The following is a 24008-nucleotide window of genomic DNA, read 5'->3' on the forward strand; positions in this document are numbered from 1 at the left end:
ATCTTGTCATAGCTATCCAATTGGCTATGTAAATCTAAACTGACCTTTTGGACGTTGTAGGGTGTGGAAAGAATTTCAGGGCAGGAAGGATTGGCAGCTCCAGTCAACCCACAAAAAACTACTGTCGACCAATCGTGGATAGCTGCAATTAAGTCTTAATCTCATTGCTGTCCCTTGACCCCAGGAGGAGACATAGCAGCCGGAGGGAGGAGTGAAAGACCTGCTGGGGAATATTGAAAGATTCCAACTGTGGTACTTTTTGGAGTGGGTGTAGGATTGGCATTACTTGGAAAATGATTAACATTTTTTGTTGTGCATTTTCCTGTGCTTTTAATTGTAAACCTCCATGAAAATAAAAATAAGTTTGATAACTGACTTTTTTTTACTGACTAGGGCACTGGTCTATAGTGAAGTCAATTTCTATTTTTACTACGTGGGATGACAACATTTTTACCAGGGTTTTGGAGATTGTTTTTTTTTGTTTTATGAGAAAGGAAAACCAGTAACTCTGCCTACGATATACAAAGGTTTTGTTATTCCTAATAAACTGACATCCTAGATTATTATTATTCAAAGAAGAGATCGGAGAGCTTTGTAGGCAGTTCTATCTAAATTACGAGGCGAGATTGCACAAACTACGGTTGTATTCCCTGGAAATTAGAAGAATAAGGGGTGATTTGATCGAAGTTTTTAAGACATTAAAGGGAACTTATAGGGTAGATAGAGAGAAACTATTTCCGCTGTTTGGGGAGTCTAGGACAAAGGGACATAGCCTAAAAATTAGAGCCAGGACTTCCAGAAGTGAAGTTAGGAAATGCTTTAACATGCAAAGGATGGTAGAAGTTTGGAACTCTCTTCTGCAAACAGCAGCTGACGCTAGCTCAATTGTTAATTTTAAATCTGGGATTGATAGATTTTTGTTAACCAAATGTATTAAGGGATATGGGGCTAAGATGGGTATATGGAGTTAGGTCACAGATCAACCATGATCTCAGTGAATGGCAGAACAGGCTCGAGGGGCTAAATAACCTACTCCTGTTCCTATGTTCCTATTGAATTCAGAGTCCAATATCCCTCCCAGAGAAATCTGTAAAAATTCGTCGAAAGTAGGATCCGAATGATTCTAACTTGGATTCACCCACAAATTGGCAACATTTTCACCAGCTCTCCCTTATCCGGAGTATGGTCCACGGAGGTCAAATAGGTGAAAGGGAGAAAATATAAAATAACATACAAAAAATACCTGCAAGACTACATGTAAACAGGGGCAGATTTGTAAGTATTTATGCAGCAATGAACATGGAGTTCACCGTAACTTTTCATGATCATGATGAAACAGTTTCAAAGATGTGTCCTTCAGAATCCAGCATGTTTGAAACCATTTGAAAATTAGATTGTAAGAATGATGACAGAATACTAAGCCATTGACATGCCAGACACTCCAGAATCAGTCTCTTGTTTGCGCGGGAGTTTCACGTTTTCATTCTAAACAATACTCCCTCTCCATTTCTTTATGCCACTGGCACATTGGAAAGCTTAAACATTGAACCTCAATTGATTTTCACAAATAAAGATGCTAAATGTTTGCTGCCATTTTTTATTGTTAGTATTCCTTGCACTAAATATATTGTATATGGAAAATATAAATACATATTCTTGGGGTACAGTATCTAGAATATGAACCTCTAGAGGGCTAACAAGCAGATCTTCAACACTAGATGTCCATCATAACCAGCATTATGTTTCTGATTCCTATATATTCTGTCCATATGTATTGTTTTGTATAGTTTAAGTACCTTGTGTGTCTACTTTCTCATATTATTGAAGTCTTGGGATGATTTGTTACGCTAAAGATACTATATATATATGTAAGTTGTTCACTTTAAGTAGTAATTGATATTAGTGTTTTGTCATTGTTTTAGATTACACTAGATGATGGAGAGCCTGAGCCTGCAGGCAGTGACCCTTACGGATGGCTCTACAGCCTACATCCAACATACACTGAAAGGTGAGCCATGAATTAGAATTTAAATTACAGTGGCCAAACGTGTAGTACTATGAAATGTTGGGATGGAGATTCGATTTCTCACTCCACTTCGTTGCTAATCTCAGTCCTTCTTGGGAGGTGCCAAGTGGAGACCGGGCATCTCTCCATAGCAGAGTGAATCAGAGGGAATACCTGTATCGCCAGATCTGCTGTATGCAAGTCTGATTTGGAAACCACTTTTTTGTCCATTCTGATGTATTGCAAATTACGAAATCCATTTTCAATATAAAATACTGTTGCCTTGTGTTACATTAGTTCCATTGTAGCATCATCTTTGCTTGAATCTATACAGGGGATAAACTTATAGGATTGTTATTATGCTTATTTCATACTACATGGATTTGGGTTTAGCCAACAAACCAAATTACCACAGTCCAATATGTACTATACTGTGCATAATCTGTAATGTATTAGATGCACTTTGAGGCATTGAAACCGCACTGGGCAATATTAGTAACAAACGCATTAACGCAGTCATATGAAATTATTTTGCCTGCTAGTTTAAAAAAGGCGTTTATTATTTAAAAAGCAGGTAGCGGAAGTTTAAATGAACATATTCAGTACGATTGTTGCACAATGCAATTCAATGAATGTGTTACGAATGCATTATTTCCCAGTTTATTGATTTCTGAATATATTTGACAGATGCAAAGTTGGTTGAGGGGCAAACTATTCAGCTGGAAGATGGTACGACAGCCTACATCCAACAAGTTACGGTGCAAAAAGGTAACGATGGTAAATATAGACATATCTTTCATTTATACTGAACTATGTCCGAGGGTATGAGCGAGAGCCAGTTTGATATGGAAGAGTACAGTTGTATTTTCTACACAGTCAATTCTACTTTATTAGGCATGTTGAACGTTGTGTTTTCAGTAGAATTGTCTCTATCTGTCATTATCCTCCTTCTGCCTAAAGTAATTGTTAATATGTTTGCATGGTTTTAATAGTAAGTTACTGACTAATGTGTGGAGATCATGTTCATATTCTGGAGTCTAATAGTGTTTGACACAACAGAGGGAGTTCAACCAAAATTATCCCTACAAAGTGGTGCCACTTTTATATAAAGTAGCACATTGATGAAACTTCCTGAAATGGTAGATTGTTACAAAAAAACGTACAGAGATGGAGCTATTTGAAGCACCAACACACAACGTGATGCAAGCAGGCACGTGTATATGATCTCTCATGCTGCTGAATTTTAATCCACTTTGCTATAGGGAAGTGCTGAATAGAGACCAGGCACTTGTGTACAGAAAGGGTAAGGCAGTAATAGGGAGAGCTATCCAAGTGACTCAATTGCACTTCCTGGCAGCTGGTTATAGAATTCCATTGACAGAGGCCTTGTAACCAGCATTCATTCAACCCACCCTTTTGTCCGTGGGTGCTGTATGGTATAGAAAGACCTATGGCGAAATCAGAAGAAAATGGCTTTCTTTTAAACACGTCACAAAATCTAACTAGATTTGAATCTGCAATTTCATTAAACTGCAGTGGTGAGATTATGATAACAAAATAAATTAAACCTCATGTCATTGAACAAGAAGTCCTTGAATTTTAGCAAGAGCATAGCACGTATATTGCGGAATGCACAGAAGCACCACACAGTTCGTGCCAGAGTTGTAGTAATTAACACTTTTATTTAGCAAGCAGTCTGTGTGTTGTACTGTGGATAGTGTAAAGCAGGAAGAACAAACTTGTATTTATGTAGCACCCTATCACATCCCACTGTTCCTCCCAGGTACATTTAAATCGTGCTGACATGTTGTATATTCAAGGCACCATCACACTGTGGTCTGCTCTCACGCCAGCATGTTTTAACAGATAATTAATATAGTTCTTGATTAGTTAGTCAGTTGAACAGAGGCCATCCGAAACAGGGAAGGAAAATCAATAGATAAATATGCTTGACTGCTTTTGTGCTTCACTTAGTCGTTTGTTACAGAACATCACTGGGAAAACTGGAGGGAACGGGTTATTTGCCCACTCTTTCAGTGGAGGGGGGAAGGAGAACCTCAAGAGGGGAGAAAATCACTTTAATGAGGTTAGAAAAAAATTGAAAGAAATTTAAAACTATAACTTGAAGTCCTTAATTTGTTCCTGCATTTCAAACATTTGAATGTATTTAAATCTACAGGTGACTCTCTGCCTTTTGAAGATGGCCAGGCTGTCCAGCTCGAAGATGGCAGCACTGCATATATCCATCATACCCCTAAAGGTAGCTGTGATTCTCATAGTGTGCACTTTAAAATCTTATTTCTATGCAGGACAGCATCAAGCTGGAGCAGATCCAGATATCCAGTATCAATTATGTAATGACAAAATTGGAAGCTTTAAGATAATTAAATAAGTGATGGAATTAATGACTCCCTATTGTATTTAATAATCAGCACTTATTACAATTACATTAGATAAATAATTGAAGGTTCTGCATTTGGTCTATTATTTCTCAGAGTGAAAGGAAAGAGTACCCAGTACTAAAACAGCGAACCATTAAGTACTCAATTGAGTTTGTTTCTGTAGTTTTGGCATTTGTATCTTGAAAAATGATTTGCTGTGCTCTTGTCCTATCCTGTCTGATGTCAGGAAATTAAACAAGCGTGATAATAAAATGAAAATAAAAACAGAAAATGCTGGAAACACTCAGCAGGTCAGGCAGCATTTGTGGAGAGAGAAACAGAGTTAAGTTTCATGTTGATGACCTTTCATCAGAACTGGTGGTAATAAGTAGGTTTGGTCAATATGAAGGTGGATATTTCATGCACATTAAATAGTTTTTGCATCTTGCTGTAGTTATATTTACAGAGAAAAGAATGGTGAAAAGACTCTGATGTAATTACTGTAAGTAGAAGGTACTGCAATTAAAACTCTCATAACAGAGTACATCCTTTTTACCAAAATATCCAGCATTATCTCAGGTGTCATTGTGGATGCAGGTGGTCAATATGCCATATGCTGTTATGTGATAATGGTCACTTTGGAGAATTAATACTTGGAAAATTAGCACTCCAAACTTTTCACCTTTTAATCCACAGTTGATTGTTCATAGAATCATAGAAAGTTACAGCACAGAAGGAGGCCATTCGGCCCATCATGTCCATGCAGGCCGAAAAAGAGCTATCCAGCTTAATCCCACTTTCCAGCACTTGGTCCCTAGCCCTGTAGGTTACGGCACTTCAAGTGCACATCCAAGTACTTTTTAAATGAGTTGAGGGTTTCTGCCTCTACTACCCTTTCAGGCAGTGAGTTCCAGACCCCCACCACCCTCTGGGTGAAAAAATTTCTCCTCACCACCTGTCTAATCCTTCCACTAATTACTTTAAATCTATGCCCCCTGGTTACTGACCACTCTGCTAAGGGAAATAGGTCCTCCCTTTCCACTCTATCTAGTCCCGTCATAATTTTATATACCTCAATTAAATCTCCACCTCAGCCTCATTTGTTCCAAAGAAAACAACCCCAGCCTATCCAATCTTTTCTCATAGCCATAATTTTCCAGCCCTGGCAACATCCTCGTAAATCTCCTCTAGACCCTGTCTAGTGCTATCACATCTTTCCTGTAATGTGGTGACCAGAACTGTATGGACAATAAAGAGCAAACATTGTTTGGGAAATAATACTATTAGTTTATATATAATAAATTGTTTCATCCATTAAATTACACTATGCTGGATCATTAGCAATGGCGTGATGTTATAACAATAAAGCCATTTTTTGTGAAGCCTGAAAGTGCTAACTGGCCTAGAATATGTATCACTTGTCTCCAATAGTCCCAGCACCTTCTGTACTTAATAAACAGCTCTAACACTTCCTTTATCACAATTTCTGAGACACGCTTGTTATGTCAACATTTATGATAGGAAAATCTTATGTCAACATTTCATAATGGCTATGTCAACATTTGGCTGTCATGCTGTAATTGCAGGCCTCCTGCCACAAGATGGTACTGTTGCATAGGTTGCCCAACTCTACTCACCATTTTGTTTATTTAACACAATTTTGGGGATTTTCCTCCCTAATATTCAGGGCAGTCAGATCTCACTCCCCTACCTGCCCAACCCGTATGCAGCCATTCAACTCCGATTTCAGGCTGCAGCCTACCTACTCAGTTTCCTTTCTATTAGTGGGTTGGTCTTGGGCTCACTTGCCCCGACCTGATTCTAAAGATCAGATTGGCATATGGGCTCCTTTCCGCTCTCTGGTTTCGATTCTCCTTAGCAGTGGTACAGGCTTGAGCCTACCTCCTCAGGCCCCTGACCCTGCAACCCTCTGATCCAAAACCCTACCCTCGCCCCTACCTACCAGCACCACTCCTTTCCCATTGAAGCTTACTTATGCAAATATAAACGCTATACAAATATATGCATATATGCACCATATACTGCGTGATTATGATACATAGAATTTACAGCACAGAAACAGGCCATTCGACCCAACAGGTCTGCCGGTGTTTATGCTCCATCCGAGCCTCCTCCCACCCTACTTCATCTAACCCTTTTAGCATATCCTTCTATTCCTTTCTCCCTCCTGTACTTATTTAGCTTCCCCTTAAATGCATCTATGCTATTCGCCTCAATTATTCCATGTGGTAACAAGTTCCACACTCTGGGCAAAGAAGTTTCTCCTGAATTCCTTTTTGGATTTAGCAGTGACTATCTTATATTTAGAAACCCTAGTTTTGGACACCCCCACAAGTGGAAACATCTTTTCTACATCTACCTTATCGAACCCCGTCATAATTTTAAAGACCTCTATCAGGTCCTCTGACAGTCTTCTCTTTTTCAGAGAAAAGAGCCTCAGCCCATTCAGTCTTTCCCGATAGTTAGAACCTCTCAGTTCTGGTATCATCCTTGTAAATCTTCTTTGCACTTTCTCCAGTGCCTCGATATCCTTTTTGTGATATGTAGACCAGAACTGAGCGTAGTACTCCAAGTGGGGTCTAACCAAGGTTCTATATAAGTTCAACATGACTTCTCTGCTTTTCAATTCTGTTCCTCCAGAAATGAACCCCTATGCTTTGTTTGCACTTTTTATGGCTTTGATAACCTGCATTGCTACTTTTAATGATTTATGTCAACCCCAAGCCTGTTGGAATTGAAGGTGGGAAATGATCCAAATGATTGGACTGAGATTGCTACACCATCATTTACTTGCGACTTTAAATAAAATAGCCATCAATAATGGACATTTATAAGTATCTTCTGTCGCGCTGGAAATTGTTTAGGCTTGTCATGTTTCCATGCTGTCTTGAGTAGTTACCATAGTTGTATTTAAAAAAAAATTCTGCAAAGCTTTATTTTACCTGACGCCTGTCGAATTTTCTTTTTGTCCAGATGAATTTGACCCGGATGCAGTACAAGCCGTACAACTGGAGGATGGTACAACAGCATATATTCACCACCCAGTCTCCTTGCAGGGTTCCAACACTATCCTGGCTGTGCAGACGGAAGCAGGCTTGGAAGCACTACATGCAACAACAGATGGCACCGTTGATCATGAGACCATTAGTGCTCTTGAGCATTATGCCAACAAGGTATGCGTTGTCCGTGATCTGGGACAACCTTTGGCTCATTCAATTAAAAGATTGCTCCTACAACGTTAATTGGTCAGTGACAATCCAGACATGCAAAGGTGTTTCTGCAGCTGGGAGATTCACAGTGCTGTTTAAAAAAAAACTTAGAACATAAAGATTTATTATTGTGCCTTAGTTTTGCATCAGCCAACTGCTCAGCCGATACGGCAAAGAAACTCCTAATGCGGCAACCAGCTCTACTTCTCTGCTTCCCAGACTGAGGTAAACTTTGTCAAAATATTATATAAAAATAAATAAGGGCAAAATGTATGACTTTAAAATGAGAACTAAATCTGCATGCACTTGTCCAATTATCCCCTGACCTCTAACCCCTTTTCACCAGAAGACTGCACTCGGCCTTCAATCCCTTTATGCAGCACCACAGGTTATCAACTAGTATTAGATTAAAAATCTTACATCTGCACACATTTCTTGCCTACAAACTTTATTTCCCATTGTCACATTTTTATGTCACTTTTCTTATTGTAAATTTTTGTGTCCATATTATCCATTCAGTTTTCTTGTGTGAACTTTCACTATCACAGTTTGTTGATGAACCAATCCAATTACTCAAAATGCTTTATAAATTTCTTTTAAAATTTCACCTGCCATTTTTTTCTAACGCCCAAAATAAGGTTTCAAGCAAAATTTTAAAATTAAAAACATGATTAAATTTATCAATTAGATTGTCCTTGAGTCTTTTAATACCTTCATTAAAGTTTTTACTTCAAGGCCTCAAACTCTTCCAAAAGCCTGGGTTTGCACTTGATGTTTTTGCCCATAGCTGTGACTTTCTCTAGCTGAGGGCAGATCCTGCATTCTGAGCTTGTGCAGTGTACACAATTTCTCAAGATTCATCAGTAGCATTTAAGCTAGTCAAATGAATAAACAAAAGAATGCCTTTCTCAGTCTTTACCAAAATTTATTTGATTGTTTTTCAAAATTATTTGAAGAAAAGCTAGAAAACATTTCAAAAGCTTTATTGAAGTAAAATTTGTACTGACTTTTTAAACAGTGAGAGAGAGAAAGAGAAAAAATGTGATAGACTGTACTAATTACACACCTATTGTAGATTTTATTGGTGTTTGAATTATACTCCAGAAGCTTCAGAAAGCATATTATGCAGAGAGAAAGGGAAACACAGAGAGTCTCTTCTTATCCTAATTGGAGTTCTCTTTTTTTGAGAAACAAATAAATTAAATGGCCAAATGAAACAGCCTCAAATAATCACTTGTGTATCACCTGTGCTTTGCCAATAGTTAGAACATGTAAACATCCTGATTGCTGATAACCATGAGAGAGGGAGAGAAATAGACATGAGAGACACATACATAAAGTTTCTTTCCTCAACCTAAATTGATTTTTTAAAAATGTGTTGAATTTTGAAAGCAAATAGAAAGCCTCTGATTATCACCTGTGTTTTGTTGATAATTAGAAAATGTAAACATTCTAATTAACGACTTTGTGAGATATAGAGAGCAAGGATTGCAAAGAGACAAAATAGACACACATACATTTCTAAGAACTAATCACAAATGCCAAATTTAATGTTTGCAGAGATCTCTTAGAAAGTTACAAACTATTGCTGCCATAACTAGATGTCACCCCTCACTGCTGACAGACATCAGGAATCCAGCAGTGAGCCAAACCCCACATTCCACACCCTTCTGCCAAATCGCAAGTTCCCCTCCACGCTGATGTCAGTCCCAAGAATACTCCATTCTGCCAATCCCTGCAATTCCACTGCAGTGCTGCCAAGCTCCAGGACCATCCTGCAATGCCACCAAAGTCCATGATCGACCCCAGTACTACCAAAGTGCAAGATTGCCAAATTTCAGCTAGACTCCACTCCCTCTACCCAATGCTGCTAAATATCAGATGTTCATTTCCATCAGGTACTTGAACAACTATTTTGCTGTCTATTTTCAGCTTTAAAACTGGTAAGGGATGAAAATTAAATACATAGCTAAAGGAGTGAATAAATAAAGGCCACTCATGCTTTTCCATAGAACAATAGACAGAGTTGTGCAATTCAATCCAAAGCATTAGTAAATATCCCAGAATATGATTTAATAAAAATGTAATTTGTGTGTAATACAGTCATTGGTCCTCAGATTATCCCCTAGATGGCATACGAATTAAGAGAAGGAGTAGGCCATTTGGCCTCTCGAGCCTGCTCTGCCTTTTGATGAGATCATGGCTGATCTGATTGTGACCTCAACCCTACTTTCCTGTCTACCTACTATAATCTTTGACTCCTTTGTTAATCAAGAATCTATCGAACTCAGCCTTAAAAATATTCAGTGACCCTGCCTCCACCACTCTCTGGGGAAGGGAGTTTCACAGACTCACGACCCACTGAGAGAAAAAAAATTTCCTCATCTCCGCCTTCAATGGGAGACCCCTTATTTTTAAACTGTGGCCCCTAGTTCTAGTCTCTCCACAAGGGGAAACATCCTCTCAGCATCTATCCTTTCAAGTCCTCTCAGCATCTTATATGTTTCAATAAGATCACCTCTCATTCTTCTAAACTCCAGTGTACACAGGCCCAACTTATCCAACCTTCCCTCATAAGATAACCCCCTCATCCCAGGAATCAGTCGAGTGAACCATTTCTGAACCGCCTCTGAAGCAATTATGTCCTTTCTTAAATAAGGAGACCTAAACTGCACACAGTATTCTAGATGTGGTCTCACCAATGCCCTGAACAACTGTAGCAAAACATCTCTACTTCTATATTCCATTCCCCTTGCAATAAATGACCACATTCCATTTGTCTTCCTAATCACTTGCTGTACCTGCATACTAACTTTTTGTGATTCATGTACTAGGACACCCAGATCCCTCTGTACCTCAGAGTTCTGCAGTCTCTCTCTATTTAAATAATATACTTAATGCATAAAACAATGTATCCTCTGACTCCTTGAGCGACGCCACAGGAGATCGGCAAAGTATTTTTCAAATATGTGCAATTTGAGATTTAAATTATATTTGTCGTATTTGAACCTTTTTGGTTTTAAAATAATTTAAGACATTTTTACATGGAATGGCAATAGTTGTACGCATTTGTTTCTTCAGGTGTCTGAGGAAGATGAAGGGGTCAGCAGCACTACCGGACTGCCCTCGGATACGAGCAAGGACAAGCCTATGCAGGTATCGCTTTATTCCGTTAATTTCATTCCAACACAGGATCAGTGTGAGACTCCTTGGGGTACACAAATAAGTCCCCGAGAAGTGGTGAATATGGCACATCTTTCCTGACTCATTTGTGGCAACGATAATATTTTGCAGTTTATATTGCAGCAGAACCAGTAGAAGTTGGACACTTCCTGTTTAAATGTATAATTTGGATGATGTTGGTATACAGTTTTGATCAGCAACAGTTTAACTGCTATATTGAAACAAGTTCAGCCTTCCTCTGAGGGTACTGGTTTCCGCTCTGGGACATCTTATCTTTCTTTACTATTAGTTAACACACTGCACATATTTATATGTTACTCTGTATTTCTTCTACTAACTTATACTACTGAGTTAACTGCTGCACTACACTCTATGTTACACACTTCTCTAAGCATTCTAAAAACTAAAGGAAAAGCTTCCTTTTTAAATGCATTAATTTATCAAGATTAAAGCATTACTCCAGGCAGTCTGATCAATAAATTGGTCTTCTTTAAGATTAGAGTTTCAATGAAAACTGACAGAAACACATCTGTAACTTACTCTAGTTGAAATATTTGTTCCAAGGCTTGGGTACCCTCACTTATTTCGGAGAGCAGTTCTTTTTTTTTAAAAAAAAGTTCTTTAACAGAGTAAATCCTTTACTTAACTGCTTCTCTCTAGGGTCAACAGGTCAGTGGTTAGATTCTAATTAAAATGTCATAAACAAAACTGCATATTTTATTTGTCCAACTAACTTTACGTCTGCAGGTGCTTCACATTTGCACTTAATTAAAAGTTAATGAGGTGCACGTTATTGTTGATAGAACCATTCTATTGCCCAATATTGCTGACTATATGTCCATTATCTGATTTGTATCCATTCACTTTCTTTTTGTGTACAGTTGAGAAGTCAGTTTGCTTCATGGTGGTAATATCATGAAAAAGTTAACCGTTTAATGTCATATTTCCTAAACTACCTTTGCTTAGCTGCCAGGGCAGATCACCATTTCAGTTTGCTTCCCACTGATGAGTTGTCTCATCTGAACGCTGTCCTGAGATCAGAAGTTTGCCGTCCAGCTGAAGTTGAGGTGTGAATGTTATCTGAGGCATACCCAATATGCATTAATGTGCTGTACCACACAAATTGCTTTAATTAACGTTAAAAGATTTCCCCCCCTCTTGTTCGTATACAGCTGGTGATTGATGGTGAAGTGCGAGTTAGTGCTAAAGGCCAGCAGATAGGGGAAAAGGCATTCCGCTGTGGGTTCGAGGGCTGTGGCCGACTATATACAACTGCACATCATTTAAAGGTAAATAACTGAGTTGACATGGTTTGTGTTTCTTGTTGGTGCTTTGGGCACTTGAGTTTTTAGCCCTCACCCAATTAACTTACATACATGTTGTTTCAATTTGAAAAATATAGTACAGGAGACTGGATCAGTATGCTGTCCTTTGACATCTTAGGCCCGCTTTTGATTCCAACGTAGACTGATGGGATCCAACATGAAATGATTCTGGGCACTCTCAGCCTTGTTCCTGCTGGACATTGTCCATGCAACTGTCATTCCGGAAGGGGGGAAACAGGTGATCCTGAGAGAGGGGCTGCGGAGGGACCGGTAGCAGACTGGAGTATTTTTATGGCTCTCGTGGCTCTGCAAAAACTAAAGAAAAAAGATGTTGGCTGTTTTTGGAGTGGCTGCAATGGTCCCTTTAAGGACCACTGGTTAGGCTGTTCCACACCAAGGAACAACGGGCAAAGCATGTACGGAGCATCCCTCGTCCACTGGCCCTCGAAAACTGTGTTGGGTTTAACAAGATGTAGGATCCCAATTTATACATTTAAATAACGCTCCCGCCTGTTTCGGGCTGGCCCCATTTTGATGCTTGCTCAAAAATCAAGTCAGGCGGGCCTCAGGTGGCCAGTTCAGTGGGATTTTTTAATCAAATTTTCATTTGCCTACTGCCCCATTTTCCAATGTAAATGGGACAGTGGTGATAGAAAAATCAGCTCCCGGTAGGCTAGAATTGCAGTATGTAACTGAATCAAATTAATGTTTGTACTTATCCTTCACTCTACTTGAAGCTTGGCCATGAGTTTGCATTAGAGACATAATAGGTAGCTGTTACCATCTAGTGGCAGCAGTGGGTACTGTAATCGTACCGTGTGCTCAGATACAATTTTTAGCAGTTTTTCATTAAGTTTTTATTGTCTAAAATTGTTAAAGGTTCTTTTTAAAGACCATACCCCTGCAACAAAAACAAAACTATTAAAATTTTATGTGAAAATGTTTTTAGCCATGACTGGTTTCCCAATCAGAGCACCGGGGGTGATTTCAGGAAGCAGTTTACACAAAGGGTAGTGGAAATCTGGAGCTCTTTCCCCCAAAAAGCTGTGAAGGCTAGGGGTCAATTGAAAATTTCAGAATTGAGATTGATAGATTTTTGTACGGTAAGGGTATTAAAAGATATAGAACTAAGGCGTGTAGATGGAGTTAAGATACAGATCAGCCATGATCTAATTGAATGGCAGAACAGGCTCAAGAGGCGGAATGGCCTACTCCTGTTCTCTTGTTCCTATCATTTTTGTACTTTTACACTGAACCACTGGAGTTGGTGCTGTATTGTCTAGCCAGCCACTCTCAGTCCGGCTCCCCATTATATCAGCATTTTATATGGAGCATCTCTCAACGAGAATAGCTTTCAAAGTGGTATTTATATATATCATGAAAAAGTTAAATTGCTGAGTTCCTTGATGGCTAAGTGTGTAAATGGATAGTCTTGTTTAGTACAGTCTAAGAAGGCTGCAGCTTCAATTGTAGTTGTGTGCTGAGTTGGCCAATCTCAACTAGTACAATAGTGAGCTGTTGCAGCTGTTCCTGGGAAAAAAACGATTATGGTTCTCACTTCCAGTTATTATCCTGCAACCCATGCTATCTGTGGCTATCACTTGGAGACAAAATTAGACTTTGTTGTGATCATAGTTCATGCTAACAGCATAGTGGGAGCACCTTTACAACACGGACTGCAGCGGTTCATGTAAAAGGCCCACCAGCACCTTCTCAGGGCAACAAGAGATGGGCATTAAAAGCCGGCCTTGCCAGTGATGCCCACATCCCGAGAATTAATTTTAAAAAAAATCACGGGTCAAGTACTGGATAGCTGCACTGCTTGTGGAATAATATCTCAGCAAAATTTTTTATTTTTTTCCAGTTTTGCTTATTTTTCTCAGCATCTCTTCCAAGGGCAATGACTTATGTTGCAGTGTGGTTTCATGGGCATCTGCTGCCCTACCTACCCTATTCAAGCAGCCATTCATACCGTGTGAGCCAGCGAGTGCCAGAATGTCAGAGATTAAACCAGCGACCCTTTTAGCCTGTAAGGCTCAGTCTCACACCAGCCAGAACATTTACCCAGGGAGGCTGGCATCATAATTCTTAAGGAGTCTCTATTATCACGATTCGAGATCATTCTAGAATTTGTTTTTTTGTGCCCCTGTTTCCGTAGCCCATCCTCACCCCCTAAAAACCAAAACGTCACCTTATGCACAAAGTAATCTGAGAGAGCATGCCCCAGGCAAACATTGAACCTGTTTCCTGTTACTGGATAACATGCAGGACTTTCACCACACTTCAGAAGATGAGTAATATTAGTCACACCAAACACTTTTGCAAGAAGCTAAAATTATTCTTGAAGTCAATGGAAAAGAAACAACAGGTGGGGTGTACAATGGGCTGCCAATTCGCTACCGCCCGAGACGAATTTCACCCCCAAAATATTCACGTGATTATTTATAGAAGCAAGCAGTAAAGGGAGGTATTGAAATTAGTCAAAAAAAACAGTAAATTGGAGCCAGTTCATGAAAGATTAAATAGACAAACCAGCCGGTTAAGGTCCTTTAAAACTTCCTTGCAGAACTTAGGGATAAAACAAACACTTTTCCAAGAGAGAGATAATAGAACAATTCTATAGCCTTTGCAGAGTTTATGTAGGCATGTACCCATGGAATTGTGCATCGCCTCAATGCCTCACTACAAAGATACATGAAATATGCTGGTTCTATAAATATATTATAAACACCTTTTTGAATTTGAAATTCAATCTGGGGGACACAAATATTCGCTGCACAATACCCACCATCTTCATCACCAATAAGCAGATAGGGCCCAAAGGTGCCAGTCTGTGCAGTTTGATGAGAAATGTAATATGCATCATCTGCAGTTAGCCTGTTGATACGTTCTAATGACAGATTCTCCTTATTTACTCTATCAAAACCGTTCATGATTTTGAATACATCTATCAAATCTCCTCCTAACCTTCTCTGCTCTAAGGAGAACAACCCCAGCTTCTCCAATCTCTCCACATAACTGAAGTCCCTCATCCCTGGTACCATTCTAGCAAATCTCTTCTGCACCTTCTCTAAGGCCTTGACATCCTTCCTAACGTGTGGTGCTCAGAATTGAACCTAATACTCAGCTGAGGCCAAACCAGTGTTTTATAAAGATTTAGCATAACTTCCTTGCTTTTGTACTCTATGCCTCTATTAATAAAGCCCAGGATCCCATGTGCTTTTTTAACAGGCTTCTCAACTTGTGCAGCCACCGTCAAAGATTTGTGTACTTACACCCCCAGGTCTCGCTGTTTCTGTACCCCCTTTAAAATTGTACCATTTAGTTTATATTGCCTGGTCCAAAGCAAGTGACCTTACTGATTAGTTATGACTGCTTCCGATGGGACAGGCACACTTAATTTCAGTCAAAATATTAGCATATTAAGGATACATTGTTCCCATCAGTGCTTCTGTAGTATGGCTCAACTATTTTATACTCAGAAAGCCAGTAGAGAAAAAAAAACATGGACAAAATATTCCACATTTTTGTCACACCCACAGTGAGGATTTGGTACATTTACATCCTCCGTTTTCTGCAGTGAATTTTGCTTAATTTAATGTTTTGGTTGGAGTGGGAGGGCAGGAGAACTAGTACTGCAGATTAAACATTGAGCAAAACTTTTGAATGAAGTAATGAAACACTAAAGGAAGGGATTGTAAAGAAAACCTACAATAATGTATACGTAATACACAATAACTAGACCCATTCCTCCATTGGCTTAGTGAGTGGGTGAGCCATTCAGACCTGGGAGTTTCCAGATTCCATCCCTGGTCTGTGTTGCTTATCTGTTCTCAGCAAATTTGCCTATGGGGCACTGCGATTTGCCTTAGTGTCCCTGGGTTAGGGAGGGGGAAAGTATCAGCCAGATTTGCCACTCCAGACTGCTGCCCAATGAGCTCTGCTGCAAATGCGTATGTTTGATTGTTGGGTGAGAACAGGACTGGGATCAGCTGTGATGCCCTCTGTGGTTCATCAGCCCACTGACACTTACTGTCAAGGTCCACACAGGAACGATGGCCACAAGTAAAGTACCAGAGAGTGACCTGCATCCATGGAAATGTAGCCCAGGAAGGAGAAGACACTTTTGGAAGAAGAGGCAAGAAAATTAAGAGGAATTTTTTTAAAAATACAATAACTCAGATTAAATTTAATACAGTGATGTAATTTTAGAGTTCGGATAATGAACATAAATAGTGACAGGCATTATGTAATCTGATTGGATCCTGTACAATAGAGAATGGTACATAACAAAAAATACAGTCAGATAAGAAGGACATTTAATATCAATTCAGAGCAATACTGATAATCTGTAAAACTAATGGTTAGTTTCTTTTTAACATAGTGACAGATGGGTAAAAGAGTGGTGAGTTTTAAGCACTGTTTCTTTGTGTCACATTGCAGGTTCATGAACGGGCCCATACAGGAGATCGGCCTTACCGGTGTGAGCAACCGGGCTGTGGAAAAGCATTTGCTACAGGTAATGGCAGAAACATTTACGATATAGAAAGTCAGGTTTATATTGCAGAAAAAGTAAAACAAATGGCAGATGAAATTTAATGCAGAAAAGTGTGAAGTGATACATTTTGGTAGGAAGAATGAGGAGAGGCAATATAAACTAAATGGTACAATTTTAAAGGGGGTACAGGAACAGCGAGACCTGGGGGTGTTGGTACACAAATCTTTGACGGTGGCTGCACAAGTTGAGAAGCCTGTTAAAAAAGCACAAGGGATCGTGAGCATTATTAATAGAGGCATAGAGTACAAAAGCAAGGAAGTTATGCTCAACCTTTATAAAACACTGGTTAGGCCTCAGCTGAGTATTAGGCTCAATTCTGAGCACCACACTTTAGGAAGGATGTCAAGGCCTTAGAGAAGGTGCATAAGAGATTTGCTAGAATGTTACCAGGGATGAGGGACTTCAGTTATGTGGAGAGACTGGAGAAGCTGGGGCTGTACTCCTTAGAACAGAGACGGTTAAGGGGAGATTTGATAGAGGTGTTCAAAATCATGAACGGTTTTGATAGGGTAAATAAGGAGAAACTGTTTCCAGTGGCAGAAGGGTCGGTAATCAGAGGACACAGATTTAAGGTGATCGGCAAAAGAACCAGAGGCGATATGAGGAAACATTTTTTTACGCAGCGAGTTGTAGTGATCTGGAATGCACTGCCTGAAAGAGTGGTGGATGCAGATTCAATAGTAACTTTCAAAGAAGAATTGGATAAATACTTGAAGGGAAAAAATTTACAGGGCTATGAGGAAAGAGAAGAGGAGTGGGACTAATTGAATAGCTCTTTCAAAGGGCCGGCGCAGGCACGATGGGCTGAATGGCCTCCTTCTGTCCTGTCACATACTATGAAATACACTGGGAAAATTTTGTTGGATTAGTTGAGTTGCAAATTGTATTTTTCAGTATTGAAAATAATGAGATGGGTAAATATTGTGTGGATTTTAATCTCCAGTTAAAACGAGATGGTTTTGACTGCCCTCATGCCTCAGCAGGTTTATCCAGTGAGCAGCTGAGTCATGCAGGTTCGATCACTGCTGAGTTAGCTAATCCCAACAGGATGATGTAGGGGTACTACAAGTGGTTTCAGTGCCCTGGATTAGGAAGGGACAAGTCATCCACGTTCCCACTCTAGATGGCTACTGGGTGATTGACCCCTGTTGGAATTGTGCACATGTGCTATCGTGACCTTATGATTGAATAGTCTGGTGACACTCGCTGTCACGGCTCACGCATTATGGCCACTTGAACAAGATATTGGAGGGTGCCTGCTGTCCGTGGAATCATACCTCAGCAAGGAGTTATCACCATCAGGAGAGGGGAGAAAATCGGAGAGAAACAAAATTGATGGGTGGCTTTAAGATGTCCACATTTTTCCCATCCATTGCTGAAATTGTTTAGCATTCCTAAAACATATACGGGCCTCCTTCACCTGTCACCCGGGGTGCTCAAGAACGGACTATTCTTGCCCTCTGAGTTCTTTTTGTCTCCCTTTCAGCAAGTGCCATGTCTCCACTTGTCATCTCCTCTAACGTCTTGACCCAGAAAGATAATTTGTGATGAATTTCAGAATTCTGCACCCCAACATTCTGGACAGAAGTGTTAGTACAGTAGGTCACTGGGCTATCTGAAAGGGTATTTTTAAATTAATTAGTGATTTGCATGAATGACCCTGAACCTCCTGGAACTTTAGGAGAACAAGGCAACCTTGCTTGCTTTCTTTTATTGGGTTCTGTACTTTCGCCTTCCCTCATTTGGAATGGTGGGAGGGGGTCGGGGGGGAGCGGGGTTAAATTGCTAAAGATATGAAACCCGACCCCAACCCGCTGCGAACGCGCCTGCTTCCAGTTTTATTGAGGCGCGTTGGGTAGAGCTCTGGAGAGGCCAGGAGGAGCAGGAGTGCTTCCCCGGCCCCCCAAGCACACCTGCTGTGATCTTCTGACACCCCCACGATCTGTCGAATACCCCGCCATGTCTCCTCCCCCCACCTCGCCACGTCTCTTCTCCCCCCCCCCCCCCCGCCACGCCACGTCTCCCTCCACCCCCCCCCCACCACGTCTCCCCCCCACCTCGCCACGTCTCTTCTCTCCCCCCCCCGCCACGTCTCTTCTCTCCCCCCCCCGCCACGTCTCTTCTCCCCCCCGCCACGTCTCTTCTCCCCCCCCCCCGCCACGTCTCTTCTCCCCCCCCGCCACGTCTCTTCTCCCCCCCCCCCGCCACGTCTCTTCTCCCCCCCCCGCCACGTCTCTTCTCCCCCCCCCCCCCCCCCGCCACGTCTCTTCTCCCCACCCCGCCACGTCTCCCTCCCCGCCACGTCTCCCCCCCCCCCCCCGCCACGTCTCCCTCCCCCCCGCCACGCCCCCACACCTCCGCCTTCCAGGGTTTCCTGGCCTCTGACACGCGCCCCCGCTCCCTCCCCGTAAATATCGGGGCCATTTTCTTTCCCATTTGTGTTCTTTCTTTTTCTCCTTCTGTCTTACTTCCATGATTCCACCTGAGGTCTCAGACTATTTGTCACTTTGTGTGATCCATTCTGTATGTTCTGCTGGTACTTAATTTAGTTCGGGTGAGAGTGAAATATTTCAGTGAAATTTAAACTTAATGTGTGATTTTTGTACAATTCCAGGTTATGGATTGAAAAGTCACACCAGAACGCACACAGGAGAAAAACCATACAAATGTCCTGAAGACACATGTAATAAAGCATTCAAAACATCAGGAGATTTACAGAAACATATTAGAACTCACACAGGTGAGCCCATTATACTTCCAGTGTATGGATTATAATGTGTGCCACTTTTCTTTATATTTAAAAGTTTTGACCTGCTTTAGAATAGAAAATATAATTTGCTATCTATCTTTTGTTACAAATGGCCTTACTGTGCCACACTAGGCTGGGTGGGCCTCACTCCTGATCACTTCCCAGTGACCCCGTGATGAAAAGTCTGTAAGTGCGAACACCAGGTGAGATCAGGATTGATGGTGATGCTCCCACAGCTGAATAGCCTGCCAACACTCATTGCGCAGCTTTACATGTAAAGAATGACCAGTTAGAGGGAGGTAGTGAAGGTTGTGGGCAGGCACAGAATCATACCAGCACATCAATCATCACCTTCTGGAGAAGGGTAAAGAAAATGGGAGAATATTTTTGTGGGATATGAAATGTTAAGAATTAAAAAGAGACATTTGGTAACAGAGAAATTATTTTGATACAATACTGGAGTTTAGATGTAACCCATCTCTTTGTTTAGACATAGATCAGCAAACAGTTTGTATAATTTCTGGAGCAAACTATCTAAATGGTGGCCAAGTGCCCAGTGTTAATAACATCCACATTTCTTACTGGTATTAATTAAGATGCAGTGCTGAAAGATGGTGCAAATGACTGCTTTGTTTGACATTATTTATTATTATCTGGAATTAGATCCTGATAAAGCCACTGAATGGTTTGCCAAGAGATGTTATCCTTGAATCACCATTTGTATAAACTTCAGATAAAATATAACCAATTTGTAAATCTTTGTATTGCAGCTCTTATTATTTATTCAACCATTCAATATAAATAAACAAACATAACACAAAGTACTAACAAAAGCCAATATTCCACTTAAAAGCAATTACACTTCTAAAATGTGCTGCTGTCATCAGTTTATTGAAAACAATTAATGTGCTTACCATTGAAAATATAAATACTTGAAGAATATTATTTACCTGGATTAGGATTAGGACTAAGTATTCTGCGTGAATTAGGAATTCTGCATCTATATTTGCCCACTTTTCCTCCTTTTACCTGCATTACAACAGTGACCACACTTCAAAAATAGTTCATTGGCTGCGAAGCACTTTGGGACAACGTGAGGTCATGAACGGTGCCACCTAAATGGAAGTTGGCCTCCAGGACCCTCTGAGTTATACATTGAACCTGAGCATGCAATATGCTCCATCTAGCAGATGTCACTACATAGTGAGCAGGAGTGAAAATCTTGCTTCATGTTCTCAGATCCGACCCTGGCGTCATTGAGGCCGACTGTAGCACCCTCTTCATTGTCCCAGCTAAGATCAACTAATTGAGGGATTAAACCTGGGACCGTGTATGATTCAGTACCACAGCAGACTGTACATTTACCCATTGAGCCATAGGGGTGCCCTGAGTAAATCACTGAAATGACTGCTGCGTACTTAATTTGGCAGTAAATTAAAAAATCTAGGTTTAGGTTTTATTTCCAATTAATATAGTGTCTGCTTTTCTTCCAGGCGAACGGCCTTTCAAGTGTCCATTTGAGGGCTGTGGCCGCTCTTTTACTACTTCCAATATCCGTAAAGTTCACATCAGAACGCATACAGGAGAGAGGCCGTACATCTGCTGTGAACCGGGCTGTGGTCGAGGGTTTGCCAGTGCGACTAATTACAAGAACCACATGAGAATTCACACAGGTAAAGTGCAGTATTGAACACAAAGCAGTAAAGCTAAGTTAATTTATACAGCCAACTCTGATGGAGCGTGTAGCAGGTCCAATTGAGTGAATAGATATCTAATTTCCCGTGAGATTGTATTTTCGATTAAATTGTTGTGGTATGGGGTGAATTCCATTAATGCATTTGTGTGAAATTCCTTTGCTATTTTAATTGAATAATTCAAAGGAACATGCTTTAAATGGATTAGCATCTTTGCTAGAACAAGATACAGGAATTTCATATGATTGTGTTAACATGTTGGTATGTTAATGTTGCACAGTGCAATTTCACTGCATTATAAAAGCTTTTGTGGTGTGTTTGCATCTGTGTTTGTTTCATATGAAAAGGCTGTGTGTTTTAATTTAGATTCTACAAAACATTGCAAAACCTGATGTTTAAGAAAGAATTTAAGGAATACAGTATTTATGCTTTTAGAGACATTAAGGATACTTCCCACCAGTAGAACCGGTTCCCTCAGCTGTAAAGACATATTTCACAACAAAAAGTGTTATTGAGCATCTTTTTGTTTGTGTATTTGAAACTTTATTGTGCAATATCTAGAAAATGTTGGTTGCCATCTTGCGTTTCAGATGTTCACAGCTGGTTTGATAAAAACATGGACACACCAAATAAAATTTGGTGTTGATTAACATTGACGCATTTGAAAGAAATGAAAGTGCTTTGAGCCATCAGAAGCTGCTTTTATCATGTTCTCCACAGTAGTGAGAGCAAATGTCCTTCACATAAACATTATTCCAGTTTCAAGCAAATACTGTTGTACATTGTCAGGATTCTGCCAATTGAGACATACACTGGCCTCTCTATTCTGATTCTGCTTTAGAATCAGACACAAATTGCTTGTGTTTGATAGCTGAAAATGGCATTCATTGCACAAAGTATTAAAAGCTGAGTTTAGTGAACAACAACAACTTGTGTTTATATAGCACCTTTAACATAGTAAAATGTCCCAAGGTGCTTCACAGGAGCGTTATCAAACAAAATTTGACACCGAGCCACATGAGTTATTAGGACAGGTGACCAAAAGCTTGGTCAAAGATGTAGGTTTTAGGAAGCGTCTTAAAGGAGGAGAGAGAGTTAGAGAGGCGGAGGTTTAGGGAGGGAATTCCAGAGATTAAGGCCTAGGCAGCTGAAGGCACGACCGCCAATGATGGTGTGATTAAGATCAGGGATGTGCAAGAAGCAAGAATTGGAGGAGCGCAGAGAACTCAGAGGGTTGTAGGGCTGGAGGAGGTTACAGATATGGGGGGGTAGAGTCATGGAGGTATTTGAAAACAAGGATGAGAATTTTAAAATTGAGGCTTTGCCGGACGGGAAGCCAGTGTAGGTCAGCGAGCACAGGGGTCATGGGTGAACGGGACTCAGTGCGAGTGACGGCACCATCTGATGGAGCACTAAGCTCCCAGGTACAGTTCCCAGTCTGAGTTAGCTGATCTCAACTGAGGCACTAAAATTGGATCATCATCCCTGGGCTGGAGGGGGAAATCAGCTTCTGACTGCTCTTTAGCGATTCTTGTTTGAAGTGCACATATTTGAGAACAGAATTAGGCTCAGCTGTAAAGTACCCCACAGTCGAGTCGCATGTCAGCACTCACAACCTAGACTCGTATGTGAAGAATGGCCACTTGGGACAGGCTCCTGGCACCTGTGGAACCATAATCCAACAACAGTCGGGATCTCAGGAGAGGAGGACAGAAAACTGGGGTGAAGAAAGGTGAATCTAGTTTGGAGGGAATTAGCATTGAACATGAAGCATTCTTTCAAAAGGATTGAGCTGTGCAGTTTGTTTTTATTCTTCAACTTCAATGAGCTTGAGTGACTTATAAGCAATTGGACACATTGCAATCTGTAACAAATAAAATAATTTAATTGTTAAAAAGACAAGAAATAAAGGCTCTTGTGCTTTGATTGTGGTTGGAAAGTTTAGATCTTGACTGATTGACTTTACTTTCCCTCAGGAGAGAAGCCCTATGTTTGTACAGTACCAGGCTGCGGGAAACGTTTCACAGAATACTCCAGCCTGTATAAGCACCATGTGGTCCACACACATTCCAAGCCATATAACTGCAACCACTGTGGAAAGACGTACCGGCAGACTTCCACATTAGCTACGCACAAACGCACTGCACATGGTGACATGGAAGCAACAGAGGAAAGTGAGCAGGCCTTGTTCGAACAGCAACAACAACACCAGCAAGGTAGGTACCTTAAGTATAGTCGCTGCAGTCTCTCTGGTAGTGGTTTTTTGGTTAGGGAATCTTGCTATTAAGAGTGATAACTATACCAGAGGTGGCCCATTAGCTCTAATGATGGAACTTTTAAACACTTGGGAAATCACTGGACAGATCTCAGTCTTTACTCTTGTGGACAATAAAAGTCCAATTTTTGCAGTTATCTGTGATTCCTGTAGTTGGCCCTTTAAGAGAACTTTCAATGTTATGACATCTTGTCACATAACGCCCACTGTTCCAAAGTGAGTGCCCTACAGGGTTAAAAAAATTGCTTTGATGTCTGCATGCAGTTGCTGGCTCAAACCATCAGGTGGTGCTGCAGACCAATTCCCCCTGCCCCACCACACACACACAGACTGTACCTTTAAACCCCAAGAAGGGGTGGGTTGGGGGCGGTGTGAGTTGAAAATAGTTGTTTTTTTGGGTCGGAACCGCAAAATTTTCGGATTTTGCATTCCCAGTGGGAAGCCTGTACTTTTAAGTGCCGATGTTAAACCCGGAAATAAAGCTGGGTTGCAGTCGCGACCCAAAAAACAACTATTTTCAACTCCCACCCGCCCCCAACCCACCCGTTCTTGGGGTTTAAAATCACCCCCACAGAGATTGGGAGGGAGAGAGAGAGATTGGGAAAGAC

General features: G+C 40.7%; 1 protein-coding gene across 4 annotated transcripts in view; it reads left to right on the plus strand.

Annotated features, from left to right (window-relative positions):
• LOC137344413 (zinc finger protein 76-like) overlaps nt 1-24008 on the plus strand; it is a 56109-nt gene that overhangs the window by 19942 nt on the left and 12159 nt on the right. For 3 of the 4 annotated variants that reach the window (XM_068007362.1, XM_068007359.1, XM_068007360.1), the window contains exons 2-11: nt 1923-2008; nt 2693-2782; nt 4185-4265; nt 7381-7580; nt 10698-10772; nt 11972-12088; nt 16568-16643; nt 19297-19422; nt 20925-21104; nt 23102-23341. In XM_068007362.1, the coding sequence (XP_067863463.1) occupies nt 1933-2008; nt 2693-2782; nt 4185-4265; nt 7381-7580; nt 10698-10772; nt 11972-12088; nt 16568-16643; nt 19297-19422; nt 20925-21104; nt 23102-23341 (1261 nt within the window). In that variant the 5' untranslated portion in view covers nt 1923-1932. The remainder of the gene's footprint in view (nt 1-1922; nt 2009-2692; nt 2783-4184; nt 4266-7380; nt 7581-10697; nt 10773-11971; nt 12089-16567; nt 16644-19296; nt 19423-20924; nt 21105-23101; nt 23342-24008) is intronic. The other variant, XM_068007361.1, reaches the window with a different exon arrangement.

Source organism: Heptranchias perlo, chromosome 27 (genome assembly GCF_035084215.1).
Source record: "Heptranchias perlo isolate sHepPer1 chromosome 27, sHepPer1.hap1, whole genome shotgun sequence".
In the NCBI taxonomy this organism is placed as follows: Eukaryota; Metazoa; Chordata; class Chondrichthyes; order Hexanchiformes; family Hexanchidae; genus Heptranchias; species Heptranchias perlo.